General features: G+C 38.7%; 1 protein-coding gene across 1 annotated transcript; it reads left to right on the forward strand.

The window, feature by feature from the left end:
- Window positions 1-2,678: 2,678 nt before the first annotated feature.
- Window positions 2,679-27,726, forward strand: LOC118833283 (the record flags this gene model as incomplete). The annotated part of the gene is made up of 4 exons (XM_036740630.1): window positions 2,679-2,862; window positions 7,081-10,437; window positions 16,212-16,406; window positions 27,554-27,726. Coding segments are annotated over 4 exons (3,909 nt in total), but the record flags the coding sequence as incomplete, so codon positions are not given.

The following is a 27,726-nucleotide window of genomic DNA, read 5'->3' on the forward strand; positions in this document are numbered from 1 at the left end:
AGAGATTACAGCAATATATCACAAGGATCATACGCTAGTCATGAAAAGGTGGGATTTATACCAGGAAGTCAGGGCTGGTTCAATCTTAGGAAAACTATCAGCATAATTGACCATATCAATAATAAACCAACAGAAATCATATGATTATCTCAATAGATGCAGAAAAAAATTTGATTATCTCAATAGATGCATAAAAAATTTGACAAAATACAACATCCATTCCTATTAAAAACACTAGAAAGCATAGGAATAAATGGTTTTTAAAACACTAGAGAGCATAGGAATAAATGGAGCTTACCTTAAAATGCTAAGTAATATTTATCTAAAACCATCAGCAAGCATTATCTGTAATAGGGATACACTAAAAGCCTTGCCAATACAATCATGGGTGAAGCAAGGATGCCCATTGTCACCTCTATTATTTAAGATTGTACTAGAAATGTTAGCTATAGAAATACAAAAAGAAAAAGAAGTTAAAAGAATTTGAATAGGCAATGAGGAAATAAAACTACCAGATGATATGATGTTATACTTAGAGAATCCTATCGAATCAACTAAAAAACTACTTGATATTATTAACAACTTTAGCAAAGTTGTAGGATTAAAAGTAAACCCAATAAATCATCAGTATTTCTGTATGTTACCAACAAAGTCCAGCAGCAAGAGATAGAAAGAGAAATTCCATTTAAAACACCTGTAGACAACATAAAATATTTGGGGGGGTCTACCTGCCAAGACAAACCTAGGAACTATATGAATACAGCTATAAAACACTTATTTACACAAATCAGATCTAAACAACAAGAAATTCATTGCTTATGAGTAAGCCAAGCCAATATAATAAAAATGACAGTTGTACCTAAATTAGTCTATTTATTTAGTGCCATACCAATCAAACTATCAAAACATTACTTCGTAGATCTAGAAAAGTAATAACAAAGTTCATCTGGGAGAACAAAAGCTCATGGATATCAAGGGAGTTAGATGAAAAAAAATGTGAAAGAAGGTGGTTTAGCCATACCAGATCTCAAACTGTATTACAAAGTGGTAATTATCAAAAAAAAAATCTGGTTCTGGCTAAGAAATACAGTGGTGAATCAGGTACAGATTAGATTATACTAAATGACCATAGTAATCTAGTATATGATAAACCCAAAGATCCAAGCTTTTGGAAGAAAAACTCATTATTTGACAAAAACTGCTAGGAAAACACTATGGCAGAAACTAGGTATAGACCAACATCTCACACTGTATACTAAGATAAGGTCAAAATGAGTACATGATTTACATATAACGGGTGATACCATAAGCAGATTAAGAGAGCATGGAATAGTTTATCTGTCAGATTTATAGATAAGAGAAGTATTTAGTACCAAAGAAGATACAGAGAACATTACAAAATATAAAATAGATAATTTTGATTATATAAAATTAGAAAGATTTTGTACAAAAAGCCCCAACACAACAAAGATTATAAGGAATGCAGAAAACTTGGAAAAAAATTTTGCAACAAGTATCTCTGATAAAAGCCTCATTTCTCAAATATATAGAGAACTGAGTCAAATTTATAAAAATACAAGTCAAAGGATATGAACAGGCAGGGATATATTCTCACATCTCTTCTTTGGGGCCATGTTTGTTCTTTGTAATTTTGCAACATTCACTTTTGCTTGTTTGGGGGTTGTTCTTTCTATTTATCTTGTTCTTTAATTTATGCATATTATTTTCTTGGCTCTGCTTACTTTACTTTACATCAGTTGTATAAATCTTCTCTGTACTCATCATATTTATCATATCATATCATTTCGTATATCATATCATATCATATCATATCATATCATATCATATCACTTCCAGCATAATAATATTCCATTCCATTCGTGTGTACTACTTTGTTTAGCCATGTCCCATTTGATGAGCATCTACTTTGTTTCTAATTATTTGCTAACACAAAAAGTGCTATGGGGACTCTTTTCCTATCAATAATTTCCTTGGGTTATAAGCCTAGTAGTGGAATTTTGGGGTCTAAAAGCATGGATGGTTTAGTTACTTAATTTGCGCAATTCCAAATTGTTTTCCAAAGTGATTGTACTGATTCTCACCTCCACCAATGAGGCAATCATATGCCTATCTTTCTATAACCCCTCCAGTATTGATTATCCCTATCTTTTGTCATCTTTGCCAATTTGCAAGGTATGAGGTGAAACCTCAGGGTTGTTTTGATTTGCATTTCTCTTTTTATTAGTAATTTGGAGCATCCTTTTATATGACTGCTAATCCTTTGTAATTCTTTTGAGAACTGCTTGTTCATATATTTTGATTACTTATCTATTGGGGATGGCTTTTGGTGACTATATCATATCATATTCCATACCATATTATACTATATCATATCATAAAATGTCATATATTATATTACCTTATATTGTACCATATCATATTGTATTATATCATTATAGTCTATTGTATTAATACATTATTGATATATGTATGTACATATGTGGAAAGTTACTTTGGACCATCTGCAAATATTTTTAAAAATTGTAGTTTTTTTGTTATATAAAATCCTTCTTTGTAATGGAATTTACTAAAATGGGGTTCCCCTTATATTTCTCTTTGATAACCACTTGAACAAAGATATGGGTAAAGTTAGATTTAAAATAATATACTTTGTCCAGGTTGGCAGGAGAGTCTGATGAGGAGGTGTTGAAAGTGGAAATGGTACCAGCAGCTGAATTTCTACTCTTGTCTGGGAAGAACATATTACTGATAGCGCAGGAGCTCCGTATTCACCCAGATAATCAGTACCACAAGGAAGAGCTAATCATCACAGCTCAGAAGATCTTGGTGGGAACAGCAAAGGTGAGGCTGATGGAGGAAGGGTGCCCTTCCATCTGTTTAGACATGGAATTACAAAAATCAAGGACTTATTAGGTGCCTACTATGTGCTGGGTCCCATGCTAGGTGCTGAATAATGGCTCATTCCTACATCAAATTACAGTTTTCCATGAACATTCTTTTTTTTTTTATTTTTAGTTTGCAACACTTGGCTCCACACAATCTTGAGTTCCAGATTTTCTTCCCTCCCTCCCCAAGACGGCATGGAATCCCATATAACTTCCACGTATAACTTCTCATTGAATTAATTTACACACTAGTCAAGTTGTGGAGAAGAATTATGACCAATGGGATGAATCATGAGGAAGAAGAAACAGAACAAAAAAAAAAACCAACCCAAAAACAAAAGAGACAAAAAAAGGGCGGCGGGGGGGAAGGCGAGCATGAAGTGTGCCTCAATCTGCATTCATACTTCATAGTTCTTTCTCTGGATGTAGATAGCATTCTCCATCATGAGTCCTTTGGAGTTGTCTTTGCATCTTGTGTTGCTGAGAAGAGCAAAGTCTATCAGAGTTAGTCTTCACAGAATCCATATATCTGTTGTTGTGTATGATGTTCTCCTGGTTCTGCTCTGCTCACTCAGCATTATGTTGTGTAGGTTTTTCCAGGTTGTTATGAAGTCTGTATCATCCCCATTTCTTATCCATGAACATTCTTTAAAGAACCATAGGAAGCAGATAATATGTTATTATCTATATGTTACAGGTAAAGAAACTGAGTCTCAATGTCTCATCTGAAGTCACATGGCTAGAAAGCGGCAGAGCCAGTATTCAAAGTCAGGTCTTCTGACTACCAAGTTTAGAGCTTTTTCTATTATGTCACTTTGGCTTAGAGCTGACTTTGAGATCATTCAGTCTAATTTTACAAATAAGAAAGCCAATACTCAGAATGGTTACATGATCTGTCTCAGGTTAATGAAGGTATTCTAGGCAGAAGGTATTCTATTAATGAATATATTCTATTATTCTATTCTAGGCAGAAGGTATTCTATTAATGAATATATTCTAGAATATAATCAGAAATCATAAGAGTTGTCATATCCACAATGAATGGCAAGACAGAATTATGCCTCCAGAGGCCATATGAATCAATGCATTCTTGGTCCCTCCCCCTTACCTATGTATAGACTAATCTTAGTCTATAATTATGGGATATAGTTGCAAAGGGGTCCTGTGAGAAGGGAAAGGGGAAAGGAAATAGGCATTTATATAGAACCTTCTATATACCAGGCACTGGACTAAGTGCTTCTGCAAGGTAGGTTATTATCCCATTTTACAGTTGAAGAAACTGAGGAAAACAGAGATTAAATGACTTGCCCAGGTCATACAACTAGGACTAAGGAGGATTAGGAAAGGCTACTTATAGAAGGTGGGACTTCAGGTGAGATTTAAAGGAAGCCAGGGAAGGCAGCAGGCAGAGACAAGGAGGGAGAACATTCCAGGTATGGTGGACAGCCTGTGAAAATGCCTGGGGTCAGGAAATGGACACAGCAAGGAGGCCGCTGTCACTCGATATCAGAGTCTGTTGAGGGGAGTAAGCTGTTAGGAGACTGAACAGGTAGGAAGGGGCCAGGTTATGAAGGACTTTAAATGCCAAAACAGGTTTTTATATTTGATCCTGGAGGTAGTAGGGAACCACTGGAGTTTACTGAATGGGGATGATGGTGATATGGTCATATCTTTACTTTAGGAAGATCGGCTTCCTAGCTGAGTGGAGGATAAATTTGATGGGGGAGAGACTTGAGAGGTGAGGATTCTGACTAGAAGGTTATTACAAATTTCCGGGGATTAGAATACAAATAGAATATATTAAAATAGCAACAACTACCAGCTTATATGTACCAGAGTAGAGACAGCATTAGAAGAGAGAAGGGGATGTAGAAAAGAGATGTTCCAAAGATAAAATTTGACAGACTTTGGCAACAGATCAGATATGGGAGGTGAAAGTGAGTGAGGAGTTGGGAATAGCACCTAGATTACAACTCTGGATGACTGGGAGGAAGCAGGACCCTCAACAGTAAAATGGAAATTGGGAAGGGAAAGAGCTTAAGGGGAAAAGCAATGATTTCAATTTTAGGCATGATGAGTTTAAAATGTCTATGGGATATACAGTTCAAGATGTCCAATAGGCAGTTGGAGTTGTGAGACTGGAGGTCAAAAGAGAGGTTAGGGCTAGACAAGTAGATCTGAGAGTGATCTGCACAGAGATGACCACTGAAACCATGTGAGCTGATGAGATGACTAAGTGAAATAGTATAGAGGGAGAATAGGAAAGGGCCCCAGACAGGGTCCTAGAGGATATTCACAATTAGCAGACAGAGCTATAATAGTAGAGCTATTGTATTTAGGCTGAAGTATCAAAGTCTCTGATATACCACATGGAGCAACAGAAATAGCACTCAAAAAATAAGATAGGAAGAGAAACTAGAATAGATCAAACAGAAACAGAAGAGGTTCATGCTGAAGGCAGTGACACAATTTGGGACCTTCGAGAGATTAATTTTGATGGTATCTGAAAGAGGAGAGGATATTAAATACTTCAAAAAATCATGGACCTTATTATTACTGAAAAAAGATGATTAAAAATATCAGCTACCAACTTATACACCTGCTTTCACATATCTACAAAATTTTTATGAGAATAATCTACACATGTATCAAGGGAATCCTTGCTTTGAGGAGGGAACAAGCAGGCCTCCACAAATGATATGCTACAACAGACAACATCTTTACAGCCACACAATTAACTAAAAGGTGTAGGGAATAAAGTGCAGAAATAGCAAATGAGATTAATTTTGTTGAGTATGAAACATTTGTTCAGTGGAGTCAAAATTTCATATTAAAGGCTTTCCTCTAATAAAATGTCTCCCTTTTAGTTGTAAAAATCACGATAAAACTTTGATGATTTGCTGATTTAATGTCTATAAAGGCTCACCAGCCATGTGACATTGTGATGATTACATCAAGCACCAGAGTGTTGTAAAGTCTCCTCCATGATATTCTTTTTCACTTTAAAATGTTTGTCCTAAGTAGTCACAAAGGAAAAACCAAATGGATGAAGGATGCCCATTGTCCAGACTATGATATGAAAGTTCAGTGGAAAGCCCAGAGTTGTTCTATCAGGACATATAACTTGGGCAGGCACTGCAGCTGGACAACAAAGTTATTCCAGAATTAAAAAGGACATAGGGAGTAGGCTGGATTACATTAGGAAATTGCAGTGGTTTTAGTGACTCCAAACTTTTCCTGAAATGTATATTTCAACAATTAATTTTAACAGTTTATATTTTTATCATCTATAGGAAGGAGCATGAAACACTGGAGAGAATGATGGATTTGGAATAAAAGGAACTGAGTTTAGCTTCCATTTCTTCTCAGTACCTGTATGACCTTGAGTAAATCACTTCACTTCTCTGGGTCTCAGTTTCTTCATCTGTAAAGCAAGGAGGTTGGATTAGGTGATGTTAACCTTCTTAGCTCTAAATCTATGACCCTGTGATCCTAATATTCTCGAAGTGATGTCATATGGCTGTGGGTTATAGAATGCCAACAAGAGTATCTCGAAGAATTAAAATCATAGGTCCTCAGATGGCAATAAAGAGGTATTGCTGCCGCATATTAAGAATCAAGAATTGTGTAGTAGAAACAGCATAAAAGATATCATTATTAGATGATTAGAGAGATGGGTGACTGGAAAAGGATTTGGGCCAGTTATGTATTGAGAATGAGGGCTGACCAAACATAGCATTTGCTCCACTGGCATCCACAAAATGTTAAGAGATCTAGAAGTCCTCCAGCAAGTTGGGTGGATCCTCTTTAGAGGATTTTTTGGAAGAAATGGACAAGAATTGAAGGCATGGATAGATTGTGATCTGTCCCATTGCAGGGAGGACCTATATCTCTGAGATTACAGATCCATCCAAATAAATTTATACCTCAAAGTGCTATTGGAAGGATCAGATGAATTAACCTAAAAGCACTTTCCAAATCTTTAGGTATTTTATAATTGTTACCCATACTGAGAAGGTAAGGATTTGCATTGGTAGAGATAATTCACTCATCCAGAAATTCCTTAAATACTAATAAAATCACTATCCCTATTGTTGTTGTTAAAAATATTTAAACACCTCAAAGACCTTTCTCTCTCTCCTTCCTTTCTTTGCCCTGGTGATTTATTGAACAGATCCTCCTCATTGAGGATGATGCTGTAATGAGGAAGATCATCCAAGCAGCTTGCTGGTGTCTGAACTGCCTTGAGGCCCTAGAGGCCGCAGAAGATGTCTCTACCATACAAGCTTTCTTCCAGAATTTCTCTGAAGGTCTGCTTTTTCTGAACACCCTGACTGAACACCGCCTGCTGGAACTGAAGAGGTCAGTTCATCGTGACCGTCTGGCCCAGTGCTTGCAGTTCTTGAAGAAGTGTATCCCTCTGCTCTACACCATCACAAGTGGCCATTTCAGTCATCCCCAGAACCAGCAGGTGAGAGAGTCTAAGAGCTACATTTTTGATCTGACCAAGAAAACCCTAGAGGAACTGATTGCCCTGTTAAATGCAGAACGTAACCCACAGAAGGACCCACAGGAAAGAAGTGGGGTGTTCTCTCAGAACTTGGAGCAGCTCCTGCTGCTGCTAGCTGAGCCAACACTAGAAAATGTCCTTCAGGGGGACCTAGATTCCCTCTTAGGAGCAATGGTATTTCATAGCATGCTCCTAGCTGGATCTTCCAGATCTCACATGAAGCTGAAGCTAGTCCAATGCTGTCACTCTCTGTTGGAGCTTAGAAAGATGGCTGTCCAGTGCCTGAGCAGGATGGAGATTCTGTCTTTAGTGAACTGTTCACATCAGGATTTCAGGGAAAAATGGGCCATGCTGAGGTGTGAGGTGCAGACTCTTGACCAAACCATGCAGACTGGGCTCCTCTACCAGATCCTGGACACTTTCACAGATGTTCAAGGACCTCTGAAAAGACTGATTCAAGTTGCCTGGGGGACTACAGTGCTTGGCTCTTCCTGGGACAGTGAAGGGTTTGCCAAAAGCCTCCAGCCTTTCATTGACGCTTTTTCCATGCATTCTGAAAAAATGTTTAAAGTGGCTCATTTGGTCTTGGTCCGTTGTACTCAGCATCAAATTGGTAAAGAAATAGAGGAGACCATGTCTAGCCTGCAAAAACTTGTGGTCAGAGTGCTTCCCCTTTGCACCAAGAGTCAAGAAGGGCTAGATCTGGCCTGGCTTTCTGATACCTTCCAGGATGTGTATCAGGCATGGGTCTGGGCAGCAGAAGGCTTGTTGGCATGTTTTGACAATGTTTTCAATATCCCTGAATTCTTGGCTGTGTCCATTGAGGAAATGGCAGAACATATGGGTTTCTCTGAATTGGCTTTGAATAGCGGAAATTCCAAGGAATTTTCCTGGCATGTAGCTTATCTTCAGGGTCGAGCTAAGCACATAGTGCAAGTGATGAACAGATACATGGACCAAAACCGAGATCCCATTTTTCGGAATGGTTTGCGAGTTTTAATTCATCAACTGGAGAACTCTATTCCAGTAATGTCAACAGCTGCTGAACACTGTTTAGAAAACAGAGATGATACTCAAGCCAAGGATATGTTTTTCAACAAGGCCAAACTTCTTATTGACTCTACTCATAGTGTCCAAGATGGTCTGGATGGGAGCAACCATCCAGATATCCTAAGCCCACTCCGAGACCAAATCCACAAATTCATCACTCCCAAAGAACAACTATGCCTTACTCCTCACAGCCTCCTAGAGTTCAGCAGCCTAGAACTCATGGGCAAGCTCATTGGAGGGTCTAGGGTAGTAGAAGAATTCTCAAACACCTCATATGATCCTGAGGAATGTCATTCTAGGGACATCCCCACACTCAACCTCATGGTTCCTAAGATCGTTCCACAGGGTATAACACTACCTGTCATTAACAAACTTGTCCTGGCTGTAAAGAATCATGACCTCCCAGAAATCAGTTCTGCTTGCACAGAATTGCTGGACCTTGCCAATTGTACTGAAGCTGCTCAAGAGGCCTTGGTGGGGGGAAAGTCATCAGAGTCAGAGGGGATAGTACAGACACAAGACATCATCTCCTTAACGCCTTATACAATTGGCTTAGCTAAAGAAATTGCAAATGAGCCAGCCTCCAATACAGGAAGACTGCTTGCAGCAGCTCTCCAGCTGTCTGAAAAGATTGCTGAAACCCACCAAAATTTAGCAGCTATAGCAGGTGACTGGTTCCACCTTTCTCAGCAGTTGTTTTGTGGCATCCAGATTGCTGACCTTCCAAGGAATGTGCAGGTTTTCAGTGAAGTCAGGCAGAACATAATGGATGTGGCTCAGCTAGCAGACAAAGCTGGACAGATGCATTTGAATAAAGAGCCCACTCTGTCGATCCAGAATCCAGAGCAATTGCTACAGATTCAAGCTAAACTTCAGAAAGTGGAGACTCTTGCCCGGTACTTACTAGACAAGGTGTTAGACTCAAATGGTCTGCAGTGTCCTAAGACCAGGGAAACAAGCATCAAGGAAAGTTGCCTCCTATGGTCTGTGGCTGTCCAAGCCTTGCTAAGGGGCATCGATGGCGTCATTGGGAGAGATATCCTGTTCCTAACTGAGCTGAGGCAAGTGATGAAGGACAAGCTGGGTTTGCAGGGTGGGTTGGCCCCACTGGCTAGCACTTCTCTGAGGTTACAGGAAGCTGCGAGACTGTCTGCTTTGTTGTGTGGTGATGAGGGAGTGAAGGGGGAGGTGGTCTCGCTGCTTGGGGAGGTCCATGTGCTGACAGAAGCTCTGCTAGAGGTGGCCCAGATCCTTGCCCTTTCTCCTCCTTTGGTACCCAATTTGTCCATTCGTTTCGAACTACTCCAACGGGAGCTTGCCCTTCAAGCCAAGGTCCTGGCAGCCTATCTCAGCAGCATCAACAAAGACTATGAAAGGACCATACAGGATACCATTCAGCTAGTGCTTTCTGCTTCCAGTGCTTCCAAAGATGACAAGACAAAGTTCAAAGTTGCTCTGGGAAAGAATATGACCCAGATCACGTCTGGCATCCAGACAGTTCAGAAAGTTGTGGAGGAAGGCTTAGAGTCTGGTCCTGGCCAGGAAAGACTCCTCAGAGTAATGGAGCACCTCATCCTCCTTACTGCTGAGGTTGAACAGAAAGCTCACATGCTCCTGGAACACCCTCAGGACAAGGTAGCTGGGATGCTAGAAAGTCTTCGGTGGGAGTGGGCAGCTGAGGCTCATTATGTGGCAGCCCAGCTCCAGATGTGGAGAGGCAGCCATGCCTCACCCCTGCCACTCCTAGCCTGGGACTTGCAGACCAGTGGTGTGTCAGTTGGGATTCCAAGTGAGGATCCTGACCTGACCCTGCCCAGTCAGGGAGAGGATCTCACAGCAGCAGAAGTGGACAATACAGTATGTCAGGTCACACCTTCAAGAGTAATCTCGGATGCAGCTAGTTCAGAGGAGTCATGCCCTGACTTGAAAGATGCTGCTGCTATGGCAGTTTCCAGGAAGAAACTGGGCAAGGTATGCCCCATTCCCCATATATCATATTTCTCAGTTGCATGCAAAAATGATTTTGACTTTGAGTTCCAAATTCTCTCCCCTCTTCCTTTCCCACCCACCCTCCCTAAGAAGGCAAGCAATTCAACATAGGCCACACATGTATCATTATGTAAAACACTTTCACAATATTCATGTTGTGAAAGAGTAACTATATCTCCCTCCGTCCTATCTTGTCCCCCTTTATTCAGTTTTCTCCCTTGACCCTGTCCCTTTTCAAAAGTGTTTGTTTTTGATTACCTCCTCCCGCATCTGCCCTCCCTTCTATCATCCCCCCTTTTTTATCCCCTTCCCCTTACTTTCCTGTGGGGTAAGATACCCAATTGAGTGTGTATGTTATTCCCTCCTCAGGTCAAATCCAATGAGAGCAAGATTCACTCATTCCCCCTTACCTGCCCCCTCTTCCCTTACAACAGAACTGCTTTTTCTTTCCACTTTTATGTGAGATGATTTACTCCATTCTATCTTTCCCTTTCTCCCTCTCTCAATATATTCCTCTCTCATCCCTTAATTTGATTTGATTTTTTTAGATATCATCCCTTCATATTCAACTCATCCTGTGCCCTCTGTCTGTATATGTGTATATTCCCTTCAACTACCCTAATACTGAGAAAGGTCTCATGAATTACACACATCATCCTTCCATGTAGGTATGTAAACAAAACAGTTCAACTTTAGTAAATCCATTATGATTTCTCTTTCTTGTTTACCTTTTCATGCTTCTCTTGATTCTTGTGTTTGAAAGTCAAATTTTCTATTCAGCTCCGGTCTTTTCACTGAGAAAGCTTGAAAGTCCTATATTTTATTGAAAGTTTATATTTTGCCTTAGAGCATTATACTCAGTTTTGCTGGGTAGGTGATTCTTGGTTTTAATCCTAGTTCCATTGACCTCTGGAATATCATATTCCAAGCCCTTTGATCCCTTAATGTAGAAGCTGCTAGATCTTATGTTATCCTGATTGTGTTTCCACAATATTCAAATTGTTTCTTTCTGGCTGCTTGCAGTATTTTCTCCTTGACCTGGGAACTCTGGAATTTGGCTACAATATTCTGAGGAGTTTTCTTTTTGGGATCTTTTTCAAGAAGCAATCGGTAGATTCTTTCAATTTCTATTTTACCCTCTGGCTCTAGAATATCAGGGCAGTTTTCCATGATAATTTCTTGAAAGATGATGTCTAGGCTCTTTTTTTTTGATCATGGCTTTCAGGTAGTCCAATAATTTTTAAATTATCTTTCCTGGATCCATTCTCCATGTCAGTGGTTTTTCCAATGAGATATTTCACATTGTCTTCCATTTTTTCATTCCTTTGGTTCTGTTTTATAATATCTTGATTTCTCATCAGGTCACTAGCTTCCACTTGCTCCAATCTAATTTTTAAGGTGGTATTTTTTTCAGTGGTCTTTTGGACCTCCTTTTCCATTTGGCTAATTCTGCCTTTTAAGGCATTCTTCTCCTCATTGGCTTTTTGGAGCTCTTTTGCCATTTGGGTTAGTCTATTTTTTAAGGTGTTATTTTCTTCAGTATTTTTTGAGGTCTCCTTTAGCAAGTCATTGACTTGTTTTTCATATTTTTCTTGCATCACTCTCATTTCTCTTCCCAATTTTTCCTCTACTTCTCTAACTTGCTTTTCCAAATCCTTTTTGAGCTCTTCCATGGCCTGAGTCCAATTTATATTTTTCTTGGAGGCTTTTGATGTAGGCTCTTTGACTTTGTTGACTTCTTCTGGCTGTATGTTTTGATCTTCTTTGTCACCAAAAAAAAGATTTTAGAGTCTGAGTCTTAGTCTGAGTCTGCATCCTTTTTCACTGCCTGGCCATGTTTCCAGACAACTACTTGACCTTTGAGCTTTTTGTCAGGGTATGACTGCTTTTGGAGTAGAGAGTGCTTTGTCCCAAGCTTTAGGGGCTGCACTGCTGTTTTCAAAGCTACTTCTACTCCACTGTCACCGCAAGCTCTATCACAGCAGCACTCCTCCTCCCTCAAGAACCACCAACCAGGATTGCAGGCCAGATCCAAGCAGGCAAAGAAAGCCCTGCACTCCCACTCTGGTCTGTCACTTGATTCTTCCCACTGTGTGAGCCAGGGACTCTGGAAGAAGCAGATGCTGGAGCTCCACCACCGCACCACCTCCGCCACCCCAACGGCTGGTGGCCGGACTGCTCTGATCTAGCAGTTTACCCACTAACCTGCTTTGTGGTTTTTGTCGTTTGTGGGTTGAGAAGTCTGGTAACTGCCACAGCTCAATGATTCATGGCTCTAAGGCCTGCTCCAGTTGACTCTCAGTCTTGCCTGTCCTGGCGCGGCCCACGCTGGGCTGTGGTCTGCTCCCAGCACCGTGCGATAGACCCTTCCCAGTGATCATCCAGGCTGTCCTGGGCTGGAGACCTGCTTCTCTCTGCTATTTCGTGGGTTCTGAAGCTCTAGAATTTGTTGAGAGCCATTTTTTACAGGTGTTTTGAGGGATTTGGGGGAAAGCTTAAGCAAGTCCCTGCTTTCCAGCTGCCATCTTGGCTCTGCCCCCCCCCCCAAGGCCCTTTTTCCATGAATAACCCTCATTGGTGGAGTCCATGATGTATCTGCCTTAAATTTTATAATGTTCTAGCACTTGAAATAACATGCTGGGATCTTGTTATGAGTTCTCCAGAAGAAGGATTTTTATAAATCAATGTTGATCATTATACCTCGACCTGTTCCTTTTTCTTTCACTAAAATTGAGTCCTATCTCTTTTGAGGCTGGGTCTGTGCTTTTTCTAAACTTTGTATCTTCCTCAGTGCCTAGTATAGTAGTCTACATACATTAGGTCATGATAAATGGTGATTGCTGTTGTTAATAGAAAAAGAATAAAACAAGCTTTTTAGTGGTATATCTCTACACACACTCTTCCTTCTCTCTATCATTCTCTAAATTCTTCTTATTTACAATGAGGTAAATCTCTAAAGTGTACATTTTTAGTCTTCTTCCTCCTCTTCCTCTTCCTTGTTTTACTAGTAAGGAACTAAGTTACAAATTCTGGCTTTGAACCTTTTGGGTCCTTTTAAAATGAATACTGGGATGATTTGGGCACAGTCTTTCCTGGAGGCAGAGCTGTTAACATTCAGAAAAATCCTCCCTTCAACTTATTGTCCAAGCTCAATTAATCACTTATTGAGCACTTACTGAATACACATGGCTAGGTGCTAAGGGAGGGAGAGAGGGAAGAGAGGTAAAATAAATCTCAAATCTAGTCCCAATCCTTGGTAACGACACAAATATATATAGAACAATTACAGAATTCAACTTTATAAAATACTTTCTCTGTATAATACTATCAGGCATTTTCAGGCAAAGTATTCCTCTGAATATTTGATATCAGACCATATACTTCTTTGTATATGCTGAGGGTATTTGGAATGAGATAAAGAGCATAGTGCATTGGGGTAGTCAGAGAAGGTTTCCTGGGGAGATAAGACTTTAAACAGAATCTCAAATAGGAAAGAGGAAGAGAGGAATGGGAAGGGCAGTCAGGTATGGGAATAGAGTGCAGAAATCACTGTCCAGGGTGCTGTTCCAAGTGACTAGTACCACAGGGTAAAATTCCTTTGTTGGGCACTTTCTTCTTGATGTAGAAATAATTATTCTACAATTAACCAAGAAAACAGTCTGCAATTATATCTTTGCTGTGAAGTCTTTTATCTTGTCCCAGCTAATGTTCAGGCTGCTAATCATTGGCAGCCATCTGGATCGCCCATTAAATAGCTCGGATTTCTGTTTCTTTAAGACTAATAAGCCTTTGTCCTTATGACATCCCTGTGGCATAGGCAATGCAAGTAATATTATCCCCACTTTCAGATGAGGTCTGAGGGAATCTGACCAATGTCAAAAACAGAAAACAGAAAACAGACTAAGAAATCATTTGGGTTTATAAGGAATAATAGTTTTCTAGGGGTTATATCTGTGCCACAAGTGGAAGAGGAGAAAATTGGGGAGAGGGGAGAGGATAGAGGAGAGGGAGAGGAGAGAGACAGAGAGACAGAGACACAGAGACACAGAGATACAGAGAGATAGAGACAGACAGAGAGACAGAGGCAGAGAGAGAGAGAGAGAGAGAGAGAGAGAGAGAGTGTTTTTATGTATCTATGTTGGGGGTGGTCTTTGGGGAAACCAAGCATTTATAAAGAGTACTATGGCAGGCATTGTGCTAACAAAATACCACCATCATCAACAACAAAACAGTTCTTGCTTTTAAGGAGCTTACAATCTGATTGGGGATTCTTGTAAACAACTATATACAAACAAGATATATACAAGATAAAGCAGAGATAATTTCCTAGGGAAGGCACTAAGATGAAGGAACAATGGGAAAGATTTCTGGGAGGAGGTGGGGCTTTAGTTTGGACCTGAACAAAGCCAGCAGTTGGAGCTGAAGAAGGAGAGTTCCAGGCATGGGGACAGTCAGTAAAAATGTCTAGAGTAGAGAAATGGAATGTTATGTGGGAGGAATAGCAAAGCAGCTAATGTGCCTGGATCTTAGAGTATACAGAGTGGAATGAAGCATAAGAAGACTGGCTAGGTAGGAAGGGCCTAGGTTATGAAGGTATTTAAAAGCCAAACAGAACCAGACTAACTTTAATTATTGGACAATTACTTTAAAAATAATATTAGCATTTTAAATATGATCCTACATTTTTATAGTGCTTGGCAAGTATTTTTTGCAAATTTTCTTATTTGCAAAACTCTCTTATTTGATCCTTTCAACAATTCTGAAAGGAAGAGCTCATAGGCATTACAGATGAGGAAACTAAGGCTCCAAGGAAGTGAGTGATCTGTCCTAGTTTGCAGAGTTAGAGGCAGCTGGTCGCTAAATGGATAGAACACTGGGTCTGGAGTCAAGAACACAAATTCGATTCCAACTTTAGACATTTGCTAGCTGTGTGACCCTGGGCAAGTCACTTAACTTACATTTGCCTCAGTTTCTTCAGCTATAAAATGGAAATAATAATAGCACCTGCCTCAAAGCATTTTTGTTAGGATCAAATGAGGAGAAAGGAAATGCAAAAGAAGGAAACTATCTTCTTTACAGAGGTAAAAAGCCTAGATATTGGAAAAAACACCCCAAATAGTAGGTATTTTATTAACTCCTCCAAAATTCAGTATAAAGCATGTTGCAATGGGATTTAGAGGACCTGAGTTCATCTGCTATTGACTACTTTTGTGTTCTCAGGCAAGGTCATGACCTCCTAGTGTTATACCGAGAGCGAGTGAGACATGCCACAGAGCATAAGTTTTAAATGGAGAATTTATTAGCCGGCGACCATTCGGGGTTCCATCCAAATCAAAATGGCCCTGGGTCAGGGTAAAGAAGCAGTGTATATAGAAAATACAGGGTATAGAGGTTAATTATCTCTTGGAACTTACAGGCCAGGTCACAGGGTGGGGGGTGTCACAGGGACAGATCAAGGATTCTGACAGTTTATCGTTAAGTGGGATAATCTTATTGACATTCCTTGGTGGAGTCATGGAGCCCCAGGGACATTTGCTAAATGCCAAAAGGTCTGAGTCCATTCTTTATTATGCAGACTGGGGTTTCTCAGGGGTCTCTTTAGCAATAACTGATTTTTCCAGTACCACACTAGGGCCTTCATTTTCTCAGCTGAAAAGTGTGTTTGTGTATGGGGTGGTGGTGATGGATCACATTACTTCTGAGGTACCTTCTAGTTCTATATGGACCTATGATCCTTTCATTCCTTTTTTTGACAGCTAGCTAGCAAGTCCCATGGTGCCTCTCCTTGTTGTCCAACTGTGTCAACCCCTGACCTAGACCATCCATTCCTGAAGGATGATGCCATGGATAAGTGGAGGTACAGCAGCAACAGAATTGAACAGCTCACCAGAGAAATGGCCGCAGAAGTGTTTCACATGGCACAGAGTCTGAAGAGGAAAGGACCCATAATGGTACCTTCTAGCAAAAAGCTGCCTTCTGGTTCGAAAGACCACCTAAATATTCCTAGAAACTGAATCATAGAAGCAAAAATGGGTTAGCATTCAGGGAATCTCCCTTCCTGATGTGTTCATTCCCCAACTCTAGAGACAGCACTGGAGTGGATCTGCTAGGAAACTTGTTAAAAGACACAAAGTTATCCCCCACTTCCAGATGAACTGTTCCCTCTCTGTACTCAAGAACAATTCACTTCCTTGTCTCCCTTTTCCCATTCTGGGCTCATCTCCTACAACTTCTTCTTCTTCTGTTGGAGGGATTTCCCCCCTCAGAGGCAGCATCTCACTCAAATCAAGACGCAGTGACAATGACCCTTCTGCATTGTCACTCTAGGTGGTGTCCAGAATCAGAGTTTGTGACAACAGAGACTTTACTGTGCCTTCGACAGCTGACAACCAGTGTTAGTTGCATTGAAAAAGAAGGTTGTCTGGGAACTCTGATTCAAGGAAATTTAAAAAAAAAAGAAGGGTTCCCTCTTTGCAACACTTTCCCCTTTTGTGCCATCACGGTGCCTGAAATTTAACTTTAATTCTTCTTTTGGCATAAAGCATTGAAATGTTTTAATATGACATAATAGATTTCATTTTTTTCAAGTAAGTATTCATGCCCTTCAGTGATACAAGATGCAACCCTTCCATGCCTTAGCAGATGATTTAATGAGTGGCTGGGATTAAAGGAATTCATCGTTTGGTGGTCCATCTTCTGGTGATGGATGAGTCTCTTCATGCTTTGTTAGACTGGCCCTTGAATGAGGTCATTGAATGACAGACAATGAGTCTTTGGCTAGTCCGATAATTTAAGTACTTCATAGCTTAGAAGGACCTTCCAAAGCTTGTACTCCACTGGCACAGTAAATGTAAAAATGAAAATGTTATGTGTTAACAACACTAGATAAGACCAGCTTAGATTAGTTTTCATATTAATTCATTACCAGGTAAGGTGGAAGCAGCAAAAAATTGTGAAGATTGCTTGACTTGGAGTCAGAAAGATCTGGGTTCAAATCCCACCTCAGACACTAGCTGTATGATTCTGGACAAGTAAGTCATTTCGCTCTCTGTGATTCAGTTTTATCATCTGTAAAATGAGGGGATTGGACTCTATATTTATGATCCCATTGTACTATAAGGACCCAGGCCAGATAAGTTTTAGTGGAGAACAAAGAAAGAAAGGTCTTGAACACAGGATGTACTTCTGAATTTCCTTCTAATTCTATTTCTATGTCCCTATGATCCTTTCATTCCTTATTTTGACAGCTAAGTGAGTGCCAAGGTGCCTCTCCTCACTGTCCTGCCGAGCCAACCCCTGACCTATTAAATAGGTCCTACATATGTCCTTCTAAAAGGCGCCACACCCAGGGGCTCTGGGAGGAGGAGGCAGGCAATTCCCTTCATCTTTGAGTGTCTCAGTTGTCTCAACTGTTGTTTCAACAATCCAGCTAGCAGCTTCTGTGGGGGTGTAAGATCTACCCACAGCCAGCACCCGGAAGGCTGCCAACAGCACAGGTTCTTTTGATCTGCCTTAATAAGGAAAGCAAGGTGAAGGGGTTGACAAGTTTACTTTAATTTAGCATACAGACAGCATTCACTTAGTTCAGGGGAAGGGACCAGCACCCTGAACTTCAGGACAAAATACAAACAAATTACAAACATCAACAGACAGACCCTATACAGATTCATAGTTACCAACATCTAGGTTCAGCCCAGGAGCTCAGAACAAGCGCTGGCCCAGAGTCACTCGCCACCACTGCTGTAAGGAGGAGTTCCCAAGAACAGACAGCCAACCCCTGGTTTTTATATCTTTTTCAACATCAGGGGTGAGTCACACATGCAACTCACCCACGTGACCTAGAATCGTCACAAAGAGGCGGACTTAAACCCACGTGGTCTAAAAGCCTCTGCTCTCCCAGACATGTAAGCTAGGCCCTCCCTGGACTTAGTCCCACCTTGGGCCCCACCTTAGTTGCCAATCCACACCCACTAAGGTTTTATACCTAATAGGACTTTGGGCCTGGGGCTTAGCACCTAGTAAGACTCAATCAAAGACACTGAATTAATCAAAGGAAACAAAGGCCAAACTCTTCAAGGGCACTTGTTGAACTAAGTGCTAAGGAGCCCATTTTGATTACCAACACACTTGTAAAGTGAGAGGAGGGGGTGGATTCCATGCAGGATTCTATAACTGTGAGAGCACTGAAGCACTCAAGTCTCCCTTTCCCCACGTCTTAGTCTTCCTAGTGCCAAAGCGCTGACAGCATTATCTTGTTTGACTTACTCAACATCCTCTAGCTTTCCACAGTCTTCTTTTCTTCTTTAAGCAGAAAATCAGTGATTCAGAAGTCGCTTTGAATTCATATCTATTACCAGAGAACAAGCAGAATTAGAGCTTCCCTAGAAAGCAGTGTTGTTAAAAAGGGGAAGACAGCAAATGTTTGGGAACCAATAGACAAATGAGGAAGGCTCTTTGGAGCAGATGCTCAAATGAGGGGGAAGTTAACACCTTCTTTGGTGAGTCCATACGCTGACAGTACTGCCTTGAATATCTGACATTAGTGATTGCCTTGTCACACCAAAGAAGGGGAATTTAGTTGGAGCCAGGTTGGGGGGGAGGTAGGGTTTCTCTCTGGAGTTCTAATTCTGTATTCAAGGGAATCCTTAGTGGGGAACCTCTCTCTACTAATGCAGATTAGCCATTGTTCTGCAATTTATCTTCTCAGAGAGTTGCTAGGGGCACAGAGAGGTTAAATAATTTGCCCAGGGTCACACAACCAGTGCATATCAATGGTGTAACTTGAACTCAAGTATTCTCAACCATGAGGATGACTCTTTATCCACTATGCCATGCTTTCTCTCAGTGGATTATAATGTGACAAATAGTGGGGTACAGGCTGGCCTGTTAATCATTTGATGTCACCAAATCTTATAACTTCACTGAAATTTTTTTTCAAAAGCTTTACATAGCTTCTTCATCTTGTGAAAACATTCACCAACAATATCAAAATGCCATTTGGACAAGCTAAGTATATAATTCTTATTACGTACCAAGGATGTATAAAGACTGAAGGCTTTGAATTAGAATCTGAAGGTCAAATTAAACCAATAGACAAAGGTGATACAAATACATTGGTATTCTCCATATAAGACACATTGAATATAAGGCTATGAAGGGAAAAACTTTAAGCTGTGTGATTTACAAGACTGATGGGCATCCTGTGTTTAAAGTTTAATAGGAAGAACACATTTAGAGCAATTAACATCTATACAACATCCGTCAACACATACTCTTGGCATGGTAAAATGGATTATAGATCTATAAGGAACAATACTAATGAAATGCTGTGTTCAGCACCCAAGGCGGCTATAGAAAGATTCATGCTTCCTGGCCAGAAAGAAGGAAACACAATACAATATGTCATCACAGGTTATCAAATTTAATGACTTTATCATACTTAGAAAGACGTGAATAGATGGCTAGAAATATACATTAGAAGCTCATGATTATAGACTGACTGATGATAAATCCCTGTATCACAAGTACAAACCCCCAAATATCCTTGAGAATTCCACAAACTACTGGGGCAGGAGTATCATTATAGACTGAACTGTTATACACAAACACCCAAACATAACACTGATCTGCAAAAATTTAAGATCAATGTTTTCAATAGATGTCACCATGCTGAATATCCAGTAAAACTAAATGGAATGAAAAGTTTTCAAAATATAGAGACCTGGAAATAGAAACCATGCTGGAAAAGAACAAAGTGCACAACAACCTTGACATTTTGTCTGCTACTGCAGTTGTCTTGGAGATGCTTTCAGTGAATCTATAGAAGATGAGTTTAGACCCCTAAAATCTTATTCAGTCATGAAAAGTGGTCATGTTATCCACCTATTGAATAATTCACTGAACCTTAAATATATTTTTAAGAAGCAGGGTAATGTCTTGTTCTTGAAACATTTTTATCTAAATCCTAACAAAAAAGTGAGAAGTGATGAAGATGATTGTAATTTTACCCCCACCCCCAATCCAGCTTATCATCGATTATTGGAGAGAGGATGGTAGTGGTGGAAATAAAGGTACACGAGAATGCCAGACAATACTATGTGAAGCAAGTGCTTTGTGTACCCTGATAAGATTACAGGAGGGCTGTTAGGAAACCTGAAACACTGTCCAGTTGGGTTTTGACAATAATATTTTGTTAATACCATTGAGTCAATGTGATACGACCACTTCTAAGAATCAAAGAAACATATGGAGTATTTTAGGGTTGCAGGTTGGTCTTAATTGAAACCACTGTGATGGTCAGTTTGTACACACACACACACACACACACACACACACACGCGTGCGCGCGCACACATGCATGCATGTTTGGTAGTGCAATAAGTGACTCCTTCAAGTTCTAATATCACAGGTAGGCAAGACCAGAACAAGTCAGAAATGCTAATACCACAGTTGCTGGAAATGCTTCATTTCAGATGCACTGACTACTAAAGAAAGCAAATCATTAGCACACATGAAATGGACTGAAGGCTTTATAAAGTATTCATATACTTTCATTATTCATATACTTTCATATCATAGCAAAACTGGAAGAGTCTTACCATCGACAGGCAAGGACCACACCCTGTTTTTTGTCACTGGTAACATAAGGGGCATATTGGATAGAGCTCTGAACCCAGAATCGGGAAGGTCAGAGTTCAAATGTAGCCTCAGAGACTTACTAGCTATGTGACCCTGGTCAATTCACTCAACCTCTGGCATCCTCAGCTTCCTTATCTGTAAAATGGAGATAACAACAGCAATCACCTCCCAGGATTGTTTTGAAGATCAAATGAGATATTTGTAAAATGCTTTCCACATCTTAAAGTGTTATGTAAATGCTGGCTTATTATTACTATGTTAATGACTCAAAATTACAAAACAATATATTTCTAATCAGAAGAGGGCAATAATAAGAAATAATTTCATCCTTAAGCCTAGATTTAATGTAATCAATTAATATTTGAAGAGGGAAAAGTTGAAAAACCTGAGGTCATTGAAAGTCTTCACTTGACACAAAAATCTAGAAATTATGCCTCGTAACAAAATGGATGAGAAAAAAGCACTAATGTTTGAAATTATTTTGAAGAGGAGATAGGTATATGTAGATGGGAATTTCAACCCCCAACCCTCTTTATTTAGCTTGACAGCATGAATCCAACCAAGATAACTAATTATTTCAAAGCAGCATAATTTTTGAAAGCTCCTATTTGCTATAACTATAATGAATGTACATAATTTCTCAGAGTATTTGACAGAAAGTATAAAAATACTTTAGGACATAGCAGTATATGTAGCTGTTGCCATGGTCAGAACCATAGGAGGAAAGGTAGAGTTATTAAAGAATACCCCTAAAGATAGGCATAAAATACTATCATGATAGAAGTCATTTGAGAGAGCTATTGAAAATCTATGGTAAATCATTAGAATTTAAATCAATATCTATGCAACAGAAAACTTGAATATTGTATCATCTAATTAAAGGCAATGAAAAAAAAAACCATAGAATGGCATCTGGAAAATAAAAGTATACCAGAAATTTTAGACTCCCTTAATTAGCAATTGAAAGCAAAAATAAAAAGGTTAAGGTGATACAAGGAGTCAAAGCAGCTCAAAGAACAAAATAAACAACTCGATGGAAATTAAAAAACCTTTACTCCACAGGCCTTGAATGAAAGAAAGAGGGAAAAGGAAATAAAGAAGATGTGGAAAATTTCTGGCTGTCTATGTTGTAAAATATAAGTGATATCAAATGAGAAATAGAAAGGATATGTATAGCTTATATAATTAAGGACAGGACAGTTATATCAAGGGAAATGATGGAGACCTGAACATTTTTTTTATTATAAAATTAGAAAGTAAGGAGAAGATCTGTTATTGCTTCACAAAACACTTTCTCAACTGCCTCTTGGATATAAGCCCGGCTATACTTTTTTTAATAGAAGGTATCATGTAGCTATACCAAGAGATGAAAACACCAGTGACCCCATGAAATATAGGCCATGTATTTATGTACTTAATACAAAGCATTCATGGTTTGTATGGCTTTTTTTTTAAAAATCTATGCACACATAAGAAAGGAATATATTGACTGAAAAGAAAAAAAGGGTGTGGAAAAAAGGATGTGGAAAAGAGTCCCCAGGGTGTCAAAAGCAATTTATCCAGTTAGTAATTTCAATCTGCTTTTATTAAAAGTGCAATAATCTTTGTACTGCCTTTATTATCACAAATACTTTGACTCACTTTAACACTCATGGCCTAGTCTGCAAAGATATAAAAACACAAGTATAGAGAGAACATTGAGGTATTCAATGTTCACATGAAAAACTGTTCTCTCAAAAATGAAATCAGTATGATAATATATAATATAATCTATTACATGTAATATATAATAAATATGACAATACAATTGATTTAAAACATGGCATCTTTCAAGGAGACAGTTAAAGCCCATCATGATTCTGGCCAACCTTAAATCCATTATCACCTCTCCTAAATCAAATCAAATATGGCTTCCAAATTAAAAAGGGAGTTGAACCAAAATATCTTACTAATTACTTACTTAACTATCAATTACTTAAAATATGGATGATATCAGGCTATATGACTCCACGGAAAAATGCATTAATGGCTTTTTCATCCACTGGAAACTTTCTTCAATAGTATCAAAATGTCATTTGGACCCAATAAGTATGAAACTTAACACACAACAAGGAAAAATAGAGACTGAAGGTTTTCAGCTTGAATCTAGAGGTCAAATTAAAGCAATGCATACAGGTGATACTTATAAATATCTTGATTTCCCCCCACCTCCCCTGCCTCACCAAACTCACATTGAGTAGAAAGCTATCAAAGGAAAAGCTGTGGCTGAATATTTTAAGATACTTACTGGCACTCTGAAATTAAAACTTAATGGGAAGAATACATTTAAAGCATTTAAGAGCTACACAATACCATTCTTAGTGTAAATACAATACAATTCTTAACGCACATGTGTGGCACCACAAGAATGGACCATAAAAATTTGGAAAAGATTCTAATAAAAACTCATATGATATTAATGAAATACACCCTAAAGCATCTATAGGAAAATGAACACTTACCAAAAAGGAGGAAGAGTATGAATAGATATTCTTAGAGCATAAGTTAAACAGGTAAAAAATCAACAAATACTTTTAGGAATAAGACAACACTTTTCTAACCAATAGAAAGGGATGAGTAGCAGGTACATAGAATTAAAGTTTGTTGATCATAACCAAAAGTGATTTACATCTGAATGAAGATTATGGAATGGCTAAGATTCAAGAGTAGAATCAAAAGGCCCTCAATAGGTCACATCTGAATGAATTCAGCAATGTGTTGTCAAAGCAGTATTGAACAAATGGCTGAGTATATAGATGTATTTATAGAAATGGAGAGGTTCATGATGGCAGTTCAGGACTGGATTATTGCCACCAGGAATTACAGAAGGGGTATCTCTAAGGCATATAGATATAATGATCAATGCAGATTGTGCGAGGAAACAGTAGAAACTGAATAACATACCTGCAAAAATTTAGCACCTGCTGTATACGTAACAAGACATAAGCTGGTGATTAGAATTACAAATAAGATAGCTCCTATCTTTCATGGACTAATAAATAAAATCCCCACCCTACAGATACAGACCTCAAAATATCCTTGAGAATTCAACCAATAAACTGTATTAGCACCAGAGCATTATCAGACTGTTGCTCACAATCACTGAAAGGTAATCTTGATCCATAAAAAAGTCAAGAACAATGTTTTAAAAAGATGTTTCCCTACTAAATGCTCAAAATCTCTTAAGATGTGTAGGACAAAAAAAAAGCTTTGAAGATATAGAGATTTAAAATTGATGCAAAAAATTTAAGTAAAATACTAGCAAAGCGATTACAGCAATATATCACAAGGATCATATGCTAGTCATGAAAAGGTGGGATTTATACCAGGAAGTCAGGGCTGGTTCAATCTTAGGAAAACTATCGGCATAATTGACCATATCAATAATAAACCAACAGAAATCATATGATTATCTCAATAGATGCAGAAAAAAATTTGACAAAATACAACATCCATTCCTATTAAAAACACTAGAAAGCATAGGAATAAATGGTTTTTAAAACACTAGAGAGCATAGGAATAAATGGAGCTTACCTTAAAATGCTAAGTAATATTTATCTAAAACCATCAGCAAGTATTCATTATCTGTAATGGGGATAAGCTAGAAGCCTTCCCAGTACAATCGGGGATGAAGCAAAGATGCCCATTATCACCTCTATTATTCAATATTGCACTGGAAATATTAGCTATAACAATAAAAGAAGAAAAATAAATTAAAGGACTTAGAACAGGCAATGAGGAAACAAAACTATCACTCTTTGCAGTTGATATGATGTTATACTTAAAGAATCCTAGAGAATCAACTAAAAAACTACTTGAAATTATTAACAACTTTAGCAAAGTTGCAGGATACAAAATAAACCCATATAAATCATCGGCATTTCTATATATTACCAACAAAGTCCAGCAGCAAGAAATAGAGAAATTCCATTTAAAATAACTGTAGACAATATAAAATATTTGGGAATCTACCTGCCAAGAGAAACCCAGAAACTGTATGACCACAGCTACAAAACACTTTTCACACAAAGAAAATCAGACCTAAACAACTGGAAAAATATTATTGCTCATGGGAAGGCTGAGCCAATATAACAAAAATGACAATTCTATCTAAGTGAATGTATTTATTTAATGCCATACCAATCAAACTATCTAAAAATTATTTTATAGAACTTGAAAGAATAACAACAAAATTTGTCTGGAAAAACAAAACATCAAGGATATAAGGGAGTTAATGAAAAAAAAGTGAAGGAAGGTAGTTTAGCTGTACCAGATCTCAAACTGTATTAGAAAGTGATACTTAACAAAACAAAAATGTACCAGCTAAGAAATAGAGTGGTGGATCAGTGAAATAGATTAAGTACAAATTACATTATAGTAGATGACCATGGCAATCTAGTATATGATAAACCCAAAGATCCAAGCTTTTGGAACAAAAACTCATTATTTGACAAAAACTGCTGGGAAAACTAGAAAACAGTATGGCAGAAACTAGATATATACCAATATCTCACACTGAAACAAATATCACATGGGACATTTATAAATAATTTAGAAATAAAAATCATGTGGGAATGAACAGGGTGAAGTAGCTGTCATCCTTTCTACTACTGGAATTGTACCAAAGATGCTCTCAGGGAACCTACAGAAGATGACTTTATGTCCTAATTATTTCATTTAGCTATTAAAAGCAGTCTTTTATCTACCTGTGCAGTAGCCTACAGAACATTAAATATGAAAAAATAATAATAGGATAGCAACTTGGTCTAGGACTCTTTCAATTTGAACCACTGAAAATATGAGTTCGAGTTTTCTAAAAATAAGATATATTAGTTTTAACCTGTCTTAATAGATAATCTTTGTATTCTTTAATTAAGAAGATTAATTTCCCCATATATTAAATCAGGAAGAAGTTGCTTCCTGAGATCATTCTATTATTTTCTCCTAGAGGAGGATAGGTCAAATAAGCCTTATTGGAAGGAGTGCTTACGTTTTTTTTTTTTTGTTTTGTTTTTTGTCTTAAGCATAAAAAACACACAGGAACATTGAGAAATGGATCTTTTTGTATAGACTTAGAAACATGGGCTCAAACATTTAGAGCTAGAAGGACCTTAGGGGGTCACTTCATCCAACATTCTCACTTTTCAGATGAGGAGATTGACAGCAGAGGTTGTCACTTGTCCAAGGTAACAGGAAGTAAGAGCAAGAGCTGAAATTTTAATTCAGGTTCTGTGGCCCAAATTCAGGGATTTCTCCACTTTACCACACTGCTTCCTTCTCAAGACCTTGTCTCTTTTTGCTTGATTTTGGCCCTTTTACTTCTGGTTAACATATCCAAAGAAATGAATTTCAGATCGGTTAATTTGAATCCCGTTGAGGAACTATCCTTCTCTATAATCCTTATTACTGAGCTGACAGTAATTTCTCAAGTTAAATGTTCAGATCTTCTGTTCTTCTTAGCCTTGTCTGCTATTAGTGCCAATTGGTGATATAGAGTGTCCCAAAAATCTCAGTGTAGTTGGAAGCTTTGAGAGCTTCAAACAGGGACACATTTCTAAGGATGATTGCTTGACCATTGATGATGATCTCACAGAGGAATAAAGGAAATATGGTCATCAGACAGGTGATATAGGGTGAAAATCTAGTCTTGGTCCCTGGGAAGCTTGACCACCCCCCAAACCCTGGATGAAATAATGGATTTCACACCCTTTATAAGGCTAGTGCTGTGCCTACAGCCATTTCACTGGGTCAGGTGGTAAGGATGATTGGCTCAGAAAAGCTAGTGCATAATAAGGAATGTGTCCACAATCTTTAATTGCATGCCTGTGAGTTTTGGTATGATGTTTGTTTTCCTATTAATGCCCAGGCATAGAATTTGACTTCCCTTAACATTCCCTCCTTTTCTCTGTCTCCTTCCACCATGTATACTCAAAGCTGGTACTAATGAACAGTAAACAAGACTACTGTTTTTGAAAGGGTTTAAATTTCTACAAGGCCTCAAATTTTATTTAGAATTGGTTTGAAATTTCAAAAAGGAAAAAGTAAATACAAGCTCATAAAGATAAAGTCTTAGCATGTCTCAGTACAGTTCCCTCAGGGAAAATGGCAGCCCTGTGCCCCTCTCCCAGTTGATTTTTGGAAAGTTGGCTTTCTTATTAACTACAGGCCTTGAATGTCAGCCAGAGGGTTGTTCCTTAGGCCTTCTGAGGCTACTGCTTTACAGGAGACTGTCCTCAGGAAAGCCTGTTTTGAAGGACAAAAGCAAAATTTCCCTTTTAATTCTGCAGTTGAGGAAAGTCTAGCAAAAGAGACTTTTGAAAGGCTTCAAGATTGGCCAGCTTGGCTTATAGAAAACACCTGTGGTAGATATCCACTTTACATGGGTCTGCTCCTTCTGACAGCTTCACTTTCTTTGATGTAGACCAAAGACCAGTTAATTGCCTCTGCAAAGAAAACAGCCGCTTCTGGACACATGTTTGTTAAATTCATCCGTCTTGTTGCTAAGAACTGCCTGGATCAGAGATGTGCAGATGAACTCTTGTGTGTGTTGGAGCAAATTCAGACAATGAGTAACCAGCTCAACATCATTTCCAG

The sequence above is a fragment of the Trichosurus vulpecula genome, unplaced genomic scaffold (genome assembly GCF_011100635.1).
Source record: "Trichosurus vulpecula isolate mTriVul1 unplaced genomic scaffold, mTriVul1.pri scaffold_118_arrow_ctg1, whole genome shotgun sequence".
Lineage (NCBI taxonomy): Eukaryota > Metazoa > Chordata > Mammalia > Diprotodontia > Phalangeridae > Trichosurus > Trichosurus vulpecula.